The 14,127-nt window shown below is 49.5% G+C and overlaps 1 protein-coding gene across 1 annotated transcript in view; it reads right to left on the bottom strand.

Annotated features, from left to right (window-relative positions):
* Window positions 1-12,039, bottom strand: part of LOC310824072 (centrosome-associated protein 350-like) — a gene marked incomplete at both ends in the record, with an annotated part of 50,112 nt that extends 38,073 nt beyond the window's left edge. Inside the window, 10 exon segments of the mRNA XM_083696954.1 lie at window positions 4,387-4,497; window positions 5,206-5,258; window positions 5,639-5,643; window positions 5,725-5,911; window positions 6,227-6,360; window positions 7,084-7,228; window positions 7,881-8,313; window positions 9,380-9,867; window positions 10,662-10,758; window positions 11,725-12,039. Coding sequence (XP_083553080.1) covers window positions 4,387-4,497; window positions 5,206-5,258; window positions 5,639-5,643; window positions 5,725-5,911; window positions 6,227-6,360; window positions 7,084-7,228; window positions 7,881-8,313; window positions 9,380-9,867; window positions 10,662-10,758; window positions 11,725-12,039 — 1,968 coding nt within the window.
* Window positions 12,040-14,127: the final 2,088 nt, after the last annotated feature.

Below are 14,127 nucleotides of genomic sequence, written 5' to 3'. Positions count from 1 at the left end.
TACACGAGGATAGTCGGAATTGGCATAAATGGCTAGATCCCCTGTTGTTTGCGGTACGGGAAGTCCCCCAAGCTTCCACCGGGTTTTCCCCGTTTGAATTACTCTACGGGCGTAAGCCCCGGGGTGTCCTAGACCTTCTTAAAGAAAATTGGGAGGAAGGGTAAAAGTGAGATTCAATACGTCCTGGACTTGCGCACAAAGCTCCACGCCCTAGGGGTTCTCTCACGCGAGCATTTGCTGCAAGCCCAGGAGCGTCAAAAGCGTCTATACGACAGGGGAACTACCCTACGAGAATTTGCACCGGGAGACAAGGTGCTCGTACTGTTACCCACCTCCAGCACGAAATTACTCGTGAAGTGGCAAGGGCCGTTTGTGGTCACACGTCGCATGGGGGACGTGGATTATGAGGTAGTACGCTCGGACCGGGGGGATAGCTTGCAGGTGTATCACGTAAATCTCCTGAAAAAATGTAACGACGTGGTCATTGTTGCTCTGGCTACAATAATTCCAGAGAGAGAGGAGTTCGGTCCGGAAGTCCCAAAATCGAAAGTTAGCACTCCGGTCGGTATTGATAACGATCTCTCTGCTAGCCAGGCCACGGACGTTGCAGATTTGCAAGCTAAGTTCGCCGACGTGTTCTCTCCCCTGCCCGGTCGGACTACGCTTATCGACCACCATATAGAAATGCAGCCGGGTTTAACGGTGCGCACGCGTCCCTATAGGTTGCCGGTGCACAAACGAGACATTGTGTGCAGGGAGTTGGAAGCCATGCTGGAGCTGGGTGTGGTCGAGGAGTCCCGCAGTGACTGGTGTAGCCCCATCGTGCTTGTCAACAAGCTGGATGGAGCTATACGGTTCTGTGTGGATTATAGACGGGTTAATGCAGTCTCCAAGTTCGATGCTTATCCAATGCCCCGGGTTGACGAGCTCTTGGACCGGCTTGGTACGGCCAAGTATTTCACGACATTGGATTGCACTAAGGCAGTGGTTCTCAACCGGTGGGACACTCTCCCGGGGGGGCGCGAGTAGGCTACAGGATGGGAGGGGGAAAAAAAAACAAAAAAAAACAAAAAAAATCACGGACTCACTGGCTATTCGTAGACCTACAAATGAGATGCAACAGATTCCCCCCCATGTCGAAATGCAAGTGGTTGGACTATTATAACACACAAACAAATCAACCACACAGTTTCATTTCAAATCTACCAATACAGGGGGTAGTATTTTGAGCCTGTGACGCAACGTCACGTAAGTGCTACTATATAAGCGTCCGCACACGCGTCGTAGCTCCATTCACTCTAGTCTAGTCTCTTGCCAAGTTCGCTTGTGCCAGCTCTCGCTAGTCTATCTGTTATCAATCTCGATATCGATTTACTTAGGCCTATACTTCAAAACCCAAACAGTCTTTTTAAAGACTAACCCCACAAACAGTCTTTTTAAAGATTATCCCCATCTCAGCCCTGGCCAGTAATTTTTTTAACTGCTAGGCGTGCACTTAGCTAACTAGCTAGCAACTTTTTCACCGTGTTGCAACACAACTATACGACCCACGCGACTAAGACACACACACACTCACCCACTCACAAAGGACTACAATTGTTAAGTCTTAAAATAAAATCTGCATTGCCTGCAAAATCGTTATTGTGTACTGTTGTATTAAAGATCGTGCCTAAGTCCCGACTGATTAGCCCCCGATACTAGTCTCTCAACATAGCCACGCACGCACACATCGTTACATCATAGCCTAAACTTTTGAAAACACAACTAATCCACATCCAAATTATTTCAAAACCAAACAAAAATGGAGAGATTTCTAGTGAGGACCAACAAGGCAACCGACGCACCACCAGCTGCAAAAAAGCTTCGAAGGTACGATAAATGAAATACCGCAAATACCGCAATCGTGCACAAATCAAGGATTATTTTGAGGCTATGTTTATCAGACATTGCGCCAAGAATTGAGGATCTTTGCAAGGCAAAGCAGGCTCAGGTCTCACATTAACATCGCCAACCTGCAAGCTTCTGTAAAAAATGCAGATGATATGCCTACTATTAGGCCTAGTAATAATAACAATAATAAAGCATAAATTCATATCAGAGGTCTGGTGCCAATTCCCAATTATAGCAGTAGCCTAGTAATGATAATAGGCCTACTGATGATAATGATAATAATAATAATAATAACAACAATAAAGCATGTAACCTCATATAATTATATAGCAATAGCCGAGTAATGATAATAGGCCTACCACTACTCATAATAATAATAATGCCTGCAAGCTCACATTAGAAGTCTGGTGCTACTGCCAATTATAACAATAGCCTAGTAATGATAATAGGCCTACCTACCGCTACTGATGATGATAATAATAATAATAATAATAATAGTGTGGGCCTAACAATAATAGCCTAGCCTAGGGCTATCTATCTATCTATCTATGCAAGGTGGTGTAGTGGGGGTGGCGCGGGGAAGGGGGGGGGGGGGTGGCGCCGGGAGGAGGGGGGGCCCCAACTGCAATGAACCAGCTTTGGGGGGGCCCAGCTTGCAAAAGGTTGAGAACCCCTGCACTAAGGGATACTGGCAGATTCCACTCTCGCCGGTATCCCGGGAGAAAACTGCATTATCCACTCCGCTCGGGCTATTCCAGTTCACGGTGCTCCCTTTCGGGTTGTTCGGAGCCCCAGCCACTTTTCAGCGCCTCATGGACCGCATTCTGCGGCCGCACTCTGCCTATGCTGCGGCCTACCTGGATGACATTGTCATTCACAGTGACACCTGGGCGCGGCATGTGCAGAGTGTGGCTGCTGTTCTGCGGTCCCTGAGGCAGGCGGGGCTGACGGCCACCCCGAAAAAGTGCGTGATCGGGCGGAGGGAGATCCGGTATCTGGGGTACCACTTGGGTCGGGGGGAGGTGCGGCCGCAGATTGAAAAGACTGCGGCCATCGCCGCCTCTCCGTGGCCCAAGACGAAAAAGGAGGTGAGGGCCTTCCTGGGGCTGGCTGGCTATTACCGGCAGTTCGTGCCGGGATTTTCGGAGCTGGCCAGTCCCTTGACGGACCTCACCCGGAAGGGTGCCCCGGATCCGGTCCAATGGTCGGGCCAGTGCCAGGGGTCGTTCGAGGCCCTTAAGGGCGCTCTTTGTGGAGAAACGGTCCTGTATGCGCCTGATTTTAACCTCCCTTTCTCCCTACAGACGGACGGGTCGGATAGAGGCCTGGGAGCAGTGCTGACCCAGCGGGTGGAGGGGGCTGACCGGCCGGTGCTGTACCTGAGCCGCAAGCTATCGGAGAGGGAGGGCCGGTACAGCACGGTGGAGAAGGAGTGCCTGGCCATCAAGTGGGCGGTCGGCGCCCTCCGCTACTACCTGCTGGGTCGCGCCTTCACCCTCTACTCCGACCATGCTCCCCTCCAGTGGCTCCACCGCATGAAGGATGTGAACGCGAGGATCACCCGGTGGTATCTCGCGTTGCAGCCCTTCAACTTTTCGGTCGTGCACAGACCGGGGGCGCAGATGGTCGTGGCAGACTTCCTCTCCCATGCAGGGGGGGGGGGAGTAGGTTGTCGGCCGTCGTGTCCCCGGCCTGTGTCGGGCGGTGGGGGTATGTGGGGGGACATGCAGCGTTCGGCCTGTAGAGGGAGCTACAGGACCGTGGCCAGGGTTGTGTCGGCGAGGCTTCGTTGCACACCTGTTGCAAATAAAGCCTCGTTGACTAGTGCTTAAGATGTGTGTGCCTCTGCTTTTTCAGTAGGTCGGCTGGGAACGGCAAAGAAGGAGATAAGACGGCTGAAAAGTCGTGGGACGAGGACTAAGCGCTGGAAAGCCAGAGACTTCGCAATAATAAACGGGACTACCAATCCCTTAACGAAATACTGCGTCTGCTTCTGTGTATATCGGACATTGCTACACTGGGCAATGTTTCCCTGCAGCTTCGCATGGGCCTGGACACATACACAATATATATATATATATATATATATATATATTTAACTACATATAAACCCCCTTGTAATCAAGGCAACCTTCATGTGAAGTGCTAACAATATGTGTGGACCTGGACACAAGCATACATTTACAAATATATAGGGTTTAACTCAGTGGAGGCTGGTGGAGGTAGAACTGTGTTTGATACCATTCCTCATTCCATGCATTACAATGAGCCCATCCTGCGATTTCTACCTCCACCAGCCTCCCCTGGTTTAACTACATATAAACCCCCTTATAATCAAGGCAACCTTCAGTTGTGCTCACAATATCGTTCAGTATTTGACCCTGGTGGGTATACTGTACGCCACGTCATGCGATAAAAGGTGTACACTCAGATGTGCTGAGTGGACGGTTCTAAATGCCACAGCAGAATGTGTGTATGTGTGCGTGCGTACAGTACCCTGGCTACTCTCTGCCGTGTGTACTCCAGCTGTCGCTGCGTCTCCATGGCCTCATGCTCAGCCTTGACCTTCAGCTCGTAAAGGTCACGCTCGTGCCTCTGCTGCTGGGCCTGAAGGTCAAGAGGTCAAAGGTCAGGGTGAGGAGGTGGTCAGACAGAAGATCAACTAAAACATCCAGAGCTTCCAAACATCACCCTAGCTCTGAAGGTAATATCAAAAGTAGAATAAAGACTAAGTTAAAACAAGCCTAATGATTGGTTGTTTAGTGGAGGAATCAGGTGATGTCACTGTTTGGTTGGAATAGAGGTATCCTCATCCCCAGGCTATTGTGCACAGAGCTTAATTAGCCTGGAATAACAACGACTCAAACCTAGCCTCTGCGGTGTGCAAGCAATGGGGGGGGAGTGCTGTAGGAGATGATTGATGTGAAGTAAAGCCGATGGCTATGTGCCGTCCATTTTCAACGGTCATTCTATTGGCTTAATGAAGACCAGACAGAAAAGTAGGACTGATTTGAGATGCTTCAAACATTGACACAGAACAGTGTAATGTCTGAGTGCTTTGGGAGAGAGTTAGTCCCGCGTAGCCATACCTCCAAATCTCCTTTGGAGGTCTGGAGAATTTTAGATTTTAGCCGATCTGGCTTGGATTGAACTGGACGGAGCGCAACTATATAATGTATTTTAATGTAAACAGGGCTCCTCTGAAAGAGAGACCTTGGTCTCAGTGGGACACCCCTGTATAAATAAAATGTTTATTATTATGATTATAACAATAATAATAACAATAATGATAATAATAATAATATCACACGTCACCTCTGCTCTTAGCCATGCCCAGAAATCCCCCCTCAGCAACATAAGCCTAAAGTCTTGAGGTGAGACCATTGAGGGGGAATAATGGGGGTGTCCCCAGACCCTTTGCTGTACTGAAGAGACCTCATTAATTCAGACCTCTCCCCTCTGACACACACAGTTAGAGATTCCTCTTTATCTTGGCTGAGAAACACTGAGAGGCAACACTGTGGCTGGGGTGATGTCCAGCTTCATTCACATACTTTCCTAACGACTTAGGACCAGGGAATGTGTGTGTAGCAAAGTCGCAAATTGTGACTGGAACATTTGAAACTGATACTTATATACAGAAATTCAACTCATGGAGAAAGGAGCATAATGTGTTCTGTATGCCTTCACTGATCTCTGTGGTTTCAGGAGAAGCAGGGAGGGAGGAAGGAAGGAAATAAGGAAGTACCAGCACTAAGAGGGTGAGGTGAGTGGTATCACAGCTCTAGGGAATCCCCTCTGAGCCCCTGGTGAGTGGTGTGGGAGGCACCTTACCTGTGGAGAGAGTGGCCTGCGGCATCCCCTAGTGTGCTGTTTGAGTAGGCGCTCTTGGCCAGGCTAAGGGACGAGCTCTTCTCCGAGCCTCTCATCCTGGAGTTGTTAGACGGGGCTTCCGACGCCACGGAGGAGGGGCTGATCTGCTCCTCAACAAGGGTGGCATTGCTCCTGTCGAAGGCTGCGCCTACAGAGAAAAAGAGAGAAGCATGTTCAGCTAACAAAGCTAACACGATCATCAACACACAGACTGAATGAGATCAAACACGTGTTTGATACCATTCCTCATTTCATTCCATGCACTATGAGCCCGTCCTCCGATTTCTACCGCCAGTAGCCTCCCCTGACACAGATACTCACACTGACCAACATGCTCATTTTTCATTTTTTGTTATAGAACGTTTAATCGTTCATTGATCTGAATGGATAGTTCCAATGCTTGTAGTTTTAATGACCCCAGTGCGTTGTAGTTCTAATAGTCCCAGGGGGTTGTCGTTTTCACCTCTCTTGACTGAGCCTCTGGAGTGAGAGAAGACGACGGACGTGGAGAGAGAGGAGTGATGGGACGTCAGGTCTCCTGTTCTGGGGTCGTAGAGAGACCTCCTGCTCAACAGCTCCTCGTAGTGACTGTTCACACTGCAGCAGAGATGACAGGAGAGACGATGTTAGCTCACACGTTCCTATGAAAACCACAAGCAGACAACAATAATAATAAGAAGAATACAGCTTTGTAGAAGTATGAGTCATATGATCACATCCCAATCGCATCTGATGAAGTACGCTTGGACCGCTCTGTAATTCGTGTGTTAGGAGTGCCCCCTTGTGGTCAGTATGTGAACACAGGGTTCTCCCCAGGATTTATGAACACGGTGGCGCTGGACTACATTATCAAACCCGACTCTCGTTTATGTCTATTCTTTTATTCTGTCGCGTTCATAATGTTTTCACTTTTAACAACAATGTCATTGGCGATCAAAGATAGTGACTCAATCATTACTAAATATCAGTTTAATGAGCTCTGAACTGTTTACATCGTGGAGGAGCCAAGTGGACAAGGTGACGCTGCGGCACTCTTACATTCTTTGGGGAAAACTCTGCAACATCATACTCTCTCCTCTCACAGAATTGCTTTATAAATGGTGTTATTAAGTAAGTCATTTAGTGCCAAGGGTTAATAAAGTCGCCCAAATTGTCAACATTCTAGAGTGATATTCATAGGTGACAGTGTGACAAACTTCCAGCCCGATGTAATGTCTTGAAAATGGTTTTCATCAACCAAAATATCAACCAAAGAAACGGTGCAGAGGTGACTGTCCACATTGGAGAATACTCACACACACACAGTCACATCCTCCCTACCTGCGGCCGCTATATCCTCTCTTAGACAGGCTGCTGCCATTGCTGCGTGATGTCACAAAGTCGTCCTCATAGGCCAGTGCATCCCCTGAGCTGGCTGCTGATTGGCCAGACCGCAGGGCAGGGGAGGTTCTCTCCTCAGCTGCTACTGCAGATTAGAAACACATACTTTAACATACATTCTACATTTGTTCCATGCATTACAATGAGCCCATCCTCCAATGTTCTACCTCCACCAGCCTCCCCTGATGCACAGTCAGAAACACAGCTTTTGCTATTCATAGTGTTAGAAATGTTTCCTCCTCCCACATAAAAATCCCCAAAACAACATGGAAGGGGAGAAGGAAGGAGAGACAATAATGTCCAATAACATACTGATCTGATGTTTATTTTCCTGAGAGATCCTTGAAATGTTGTGTTACCACAACAGGTACCCCGGTCCCATGCTCTCTGGTGACACAATGACCAGACTTCCTGGCACTTTGCCCGATCTGATGCGAACCATAAATCCTGGTTTCCTGTTTACTATCGACTATAAGAATTGACTGCAAACTCTTTGTGAGTGCCACTACTTTGCTGTCCATGCTCATGGGTGGTGGCGTGGTGTCCCAGAGCGTTCTGACTAATAAATTGTCTTTATTCAACTTTGAACTTGAGTATCCACTTTCTTCCACACATCATTGGATATTATTCTTCAATATCAGAAACATCATCATTATACATACAACACTGATGGAAGAAACACCACTTTCAGAAAGACCACTCTCTTTGAGGGTACTGTATAGAAGACAGGTTGGGACACCAAGCCAGCGTGTGCAGGTTCTTGGTGAAGATGTTGATGACACGGTGAGGACTCCCCTTAGCCAGCTCCTCCCAGGTCCCCCTGCCCTCTCTGGGCTGGATCAGGGACAGGGCCGGGATGCTGAGGACTGGGTCTGTCTCTCTCTGGAACTGGGAGATGGGGTGGAGACCCCCCCTCTGCCCCCCAGCGCAGTAGTCCAGAGCCCCCAGACACTCGGCAGGTCTGGGGACTCCCCAGTGGTTGTTGAGCGGGCTCCAGGCCCCCTCCGACATGCTGCTCTCGCTCAAGAGAGGCCCCTCGCTGATGAAGCCCCCACTGGAGTCGTGGCGGCTGGTCTTCCTCTCTACCTCCTCTCTCTCCAGGCCATTGGGCTGAGTCCTCCCCACCCCTAGGGGGCTCTCCTCTGGCTGTCTGTGGGGGCCGGGGGCTGTCTGGTGGTTTGTTGTCTCTATTTGTTAAAATAAAAGTACCATAAAAATTATAGACTGCTAATTTCTTTGTAATCGGGCAAACTAACACAATCAGCAGGGGATCAAATAATTATTTCCCCCACTGTATGTTCCTTTCCCCATATAGCACTGATATGAATCACATCTAGCACATTGAACAACGATCTCCATTCCTCAGCTTACTCAAACTGCATGTGTGTGCGCATAGCCTCCTCTTCTTGCTGGGCCTGCTCCAAAGTAGTTTGGTGTGTGTGTGTGTATAGCTGTAGAGTGGTAGTAACAGCAGCAGGCTGTGTCTGTAGCCTCCTCTCCTAGCTCGTCCTGCTCCAGCATCAGTTTGTTGTGTGTGTGTGTGTGTACCTGCAGAGTGGTAGCAGCAGCAGTAGTAGGAGGCTGTGCTTGCGTAGCCTCCTCTCCTAGCTCAGCCTGCTCCAGCAGTAGTTTGGTGTGTGTGTGTACCTGCAGAGTGGTGGTAGCAGCAGTAGCAGTGTCGATGGGTTTAGATTTAGATTTTTGGAGTCAGATATTAAGTAACGTTGTGGGGGGACATGGCCAATGTAACAATGTCCTTGGACACAGAGGCGGACTCGATATGTCTGGTGAGGGAAAAGCCCGTTTATTTTATGAGGGTACCTCAGGACCTGGTTGACTTTCCAGTCGCCGCTTTCCAGCCGGCCTCCTGAAAGCAGAGGCACACACATCTTAAACCATTTCGTTAACGAGGCTTCATTCGCAACAGGTGTGCAACAAAGCCTCGTTTCCGCACCTTGGCCGCAGTCCTGTAGCTCCCTCTACAGGCCGAACGCTGCATGTCCCCCCACAAACGTTAACTTGTGTTAACTGGTCATGTGACCACTTGTGTTGAGTTTGCTTCATCATGTTCATAACCGTTTGAAGTAATGATCGGGAATAAATATATGTCTTATTTCTGACCCGTCCTCTATTCTTCAGTGATATATTTCCAGTTCTTCAGCAGTAGACTCTGCCTGCGTAACCTCGTCTCCTAGCTCAGCCTGCTCCAGCAGTAGTTTGGTGTGTGTGTGTGCACCTGTTGCGTCTTCCGCTTGTCCTGTTGCCTAGCGATGTACTGGCGGACCATGTTGGCGTCGTAGTGCCATTTTCTGGCTCCCGGTGGCGGCTCAGCGGGCTCCAGTTGGCGCTTGGTCGGACTGCAGCTGGGGGAGCCTCGGGAGGCGCGGCCGATCTTCGCCCGTGTTTCTGAGCCCCGCCTCTTGACTCCGGCCGCCTCCTCCTGGCCACGCCGCTCCGGACCACGAGTCTTGGCAGCACAGCACAGCTGCAGGTCGTCAAGGAGACAGCGGATGTTGGTGCAGAGGTGGTCCGTGTTGGGGGCTCGGTTCTCCTCCAGAGCTGCAGCTGCAGACAGGGGCGTGGCCATGGAGGGGTGGGAGGTCCTGGCCAGGTCTAGGGACTGCCCCCTGCCATGGCTGCGGGGCCGCTCGGTGCTGCTGGGGCAGGAGCCGGACCGACGGGTCGGTTTTAGACGTAGGTCTGAACTTGACCGGGGGGGTAACCCTGGAGGTAACAGAACAATGATAAGGGGTTCTGCTCAGTGGCTGGATGGTAACTCACTGACACAGAGATGGGTCTATGGAATGTAAAGGTACAAGGTAGAAACCTCAGCTGTGATACAATATTCAGGGTTCATACAGATATGAACAAGTCAAATTCAAAGATTTTTAAGCACTTTTTCAAGCAGTTAATTGTAATTTTCAAGGACCTCAGAGTACTTGAATTTCACGCTCAGGAATTACATTTAGTATTTTAACCTGTTCTATATTTTACTAGAGTGCCCGCGGACAGCCTTCATTTTCTAACCATATTAAATGTATCATCAAGAACTGAAAATGAACTAGCTGTAAAACCAGAACTGGAAAATATTCATGTTGTCATGAGACATTTTGTAGTTTTTCTCAGATGCAACACTGTAGTCACAAAAATGTCTACACCGAAGCGTCCTCGTCTGTTTAGTTTGGAGGAGGCAACCCGACTGTGCTATGAGAATGAGACTGATTCTGAAGAAGAGATGGAGGAGAGAAGAGAGCATAGCGCAGGCTAGAGAAAAGGAGAGCAGAGCACAGGCTGGTGTTGAAACCCCGGCCCCCCTCACCCTCCAGCTGTCTCTGTTTACTGAGGGAGCCAACAGCTAACCCTGCTGAACTTGATCACAAATTTGAGAAGCTATTAATAGTCAGCGTGCTCCGAGCTGCAGAGGCCAGGAGGGACGGTGTGGTATAGAGCTGGACGGACGGAGACACTGAGAGAGAGAGTGTGTGTGTGTGTGTGTAAGGCTGAGTATGGGCTCCAACCTGGCTTGGTGTCCAGGTCCAGAGCGGAGGCTGATTTATGGACCTTCCTGACAGGCTTGGCCAGCCTCCTCTCTTTGGACCTCTCGGCAGACTGCTGCTGTTGCGGCCGGGGCTTGGTGCTCTCTGAGACAAACAGGCAGGCAAGCAGGCAGGCAGGCAGGCAGGCAGACAGACAGACAGACAGACACGGAGGCAGGGGTGAGGCAGGCTGGACACCAGGGGGAATACACATACAGGCTATAAACTGACGAGCTGTATTCAGAAAACAACACAACCTAAACAACACAACACAAAGTCCTATAGCTTGAAGCAGCTGAACTGAGTGAGGGTAAGGTAGAGGAGGAATGGGGGAGAGCTTGATCTTCCTGATCTGGATGTGAGGCCAGGGCCCAGTATTTAGTGAGAATGATCTGGCAAATTTTTTGCTATCCAGGATCAGATCTGAGTAGTATAGGGGGAAATCAGCCAGCTCGATCTGATCCTCATCTTCACCTCATTCTGATCCAGATTAAACGTTTTGAAGTACTGGGTCCAGGCAATTGCACACAGACCAACATAACCCAAGAACCCAATCCAACATAAAGGAAAGTCATCACTTGAAGCAGGTACTGAGGTTATAGGGTAGAGGAGACGAGAGAGCTGGATGGAAGCCCAGGAGTCTGTCTGCCAGGGGAGGCTGGTGGAGGTAGAACAGGCTACCTGATCAAATACACTTATAGCATTCCTCATTCCATACATTACAATGATCTCGTCCTGATTTCTACCTCCACCAGCCTCTCCTGCAGTCTGACACCGACCCAGATAGTGTACAGAACCAGGCAGGACTAAGGAAAGAGAGAAGAACATTCTAGAGAAATTATTCTTCAAATAGTCATCATACATAACCGTGGAAACCCAGCATAGCTGTGGTCATGGCAACATGCCTGAAAAAGTTCTGCGAAAGAAGGTCAGAAGGTACAGTAGACTGTCCAACTGTGATTTACTGCACTGCGACCCGGAGAAAGGTCCGGGAATCTCCAGGAATGGAGGGTGGATCCCGTCCCGCCAGCACCCCCCCAGATACTAGCGGGACCCTCCGTTTCCCGATTTCTCCGGGCAGGCCCGACCGGCCGCAGTACAGGCAGCGCCCCTCGCTCAGGCGGTGCTGTCTCTCCGCCTTTGAGAGGTGCGCTGCCCCCAACTGCATGGGCTCCTCCTGAGGGTCCTCCACAGGGAGACGGGGAAAGGGTTCTGGGTAGGGAGGCACATGGGGAGGCGCGCCGCGTGTCAACCATCGCTCCCTTGATCTCTCCCGGCGACGGTTGTCCACGCATATAGAGAGGTCGATGAGGTCGTCCAATTGCTCAGGGAGCTCTCGGAAGGCAAGATCGTCCTTCATCACCTCCGAGAGACCCTGGGCGAAGAGGACGACCAGCGCGCTCTCCTCCCAACCTGCCTCCCTCGCCAGGGTTGTCGCCGAGGGCGAGCCTAGTATGGCCTTTACCCGGCCTCAGCACCACACTCAGAATTACTCAAGTAGTAGTAAGAAATCAGAATATGTGCTGTGGGAATGTATCCCGGAGGAAATGCCTACGGATGGGGGAGCCGAGAACACCTACCGTATTACACCAAAGCCATTTGAGATAGGAGCCGGGGCATCAGTGGGACTTTGTAAGCAGGAGGGATCCACTGAGGGAGAGAAATTACCCGTACACACCCAGGAGGTGGAGCCAGACTCAGCTGAAAGCAAGGCCATAGAGACTAAGCCGGTAAGCATTGGACGAGAGTTGAGACCCCGTATAGCTGGGAGGTCACGACTGCCTAGTGAACTGACCTCTACCACGGATACTGACACCGAGTCAACTGACTCTGAATCTGATGTTTCTGAGTATAGGCCAGGGGCTAGGCCCAGTGGGCAAAGGTTAGAGAAACGTATGAGTAGAATGCGTAGAATGGATAGACGTATGGGTTTTAGACCTATTGGAGGGCCACATAAAAGCCACAGGGCTCAGGAAAGGAAGGCGGATAGACCATCACCCACACCAGGTTCACCAGCCTCTTTGGGCACACCAGAGAATTTGATCAGACATCTTGTTTACCACCCCGCAGTGGGGGAGGAAATAGAGAGTGTAGAACTGCCACCCGGCTGGGTGGTGTTGGATGAAGTAACCTCCCGTCAAAGTTCACCCGACCAGAACGATTGGACTGGGGATACACCAGCTGAAGCTGGACCCCCTAGTACCCACTTACTTGCCTCTCTCTTCTATCCTCTCTCTCCTAACCTCTCTCCCCCTCGCAGAAATGGATTGGTTAGACCAACACTGGACACTTTGGCTGGAGTTCAGGCTGCCCTGCAGACCCCCGTTCCCGAGAGAGAGGTTATTGTTATTAGTACCTTAGAGGAGGATATGATGCAGACCCCCCCTCGTGAAGAAGCAGTATCTTTTGATATCGATCTCTCTGACATCTATGAGTTTCTCCTGCCAACTGTTGAAATGCCGGACCTGGAAGAAGGGATGGATCCCTTCCTCGACTCTATCCTCCTGGACTAAGTGGAATGATAAGTTGGCCAAAAATAAATATGTATCCAAGAATTGCTTAAAGAAAGTATAATGATTTAGAAGTAGAGCAACTATATAACTATATACTTAACCTGCAAATAATGAGTAGTTTTCAATATGTGTAATTGCATAACTAAATAAGAGGAATTAGAATGCAAGTGTGACCCAGAGTCACTATAGCTGCTTAGGCCTTGTGTATAAAGTGGGCCCACTAACAAAGAAAGTGCTAGAATTAACCATATTTAACTGTGTATTCTTGCTCAGAGTTGATTGCTGAAACAAGGCAATATATCTTTGGAAAGTTGGCGTCATGTGTACAAAGGGCAACGGCTGTAGGAGAGAAAATGGGAAGTGAGACCCGTCTAAAGGTCAGGTCAGGTGATGGAAAGTCCCCAGCTGGACAGTGCCATGGCGTCCGAAATCAAGTAGAAATATGCTGTGTGAAGTGTGATATTATTAATATAAGGAATATAGCGATTTGCTGGTTTTTAAGGCTTTTAACATGATTAATTACTATATGTTATACGATAGGAAAGTGCGTTGATAATGGAGCCTGGAAGCCATACTGGTTGGGGGAAGGGATAACGGCCTCACCACAGGGTTGCTACATTTGGAGCTACAGCAGCCCCCACCTTCTTATCTTTTGACTTCTGGAAAGGAAAACATTGCAGGCCTGCTGTGTACCAACCAGAGAATCAAACTATGTGAAGAGTGTAATAAGATGTGTAATAGTGTAATAGATGCACTGTAACCAAGGCATAGATGTACAACAGATAGAGAAGTTCTGTATGCAAAACATAGATATGTACTGTGCAAGCAGACCTAGACACGCAATATCCAGATATAGACAATGTCCAGACATAGACCCAATGATTCAGGCTTAAGCCCAGTGATTCAGGCATCGACGCAATGTCCCAGACAGGGAG

Source organism: Argentina silus (genome assembly GCF_951799395.1).
Source record: "Argentina silus genome assembly, chromosome: Y".
Classification (NCBI taxonomy): Eukaryota; Metazoa; Chordata; class Actinopteri; order Argentiniformes; family Argentinidae; genus Argentina; species Argentina silus.
The sequence above is the reverse complement of the archived record's forward strand: the minus strand, read 5'-3'. Positions and strand labels throughout refer to the sequence as shown.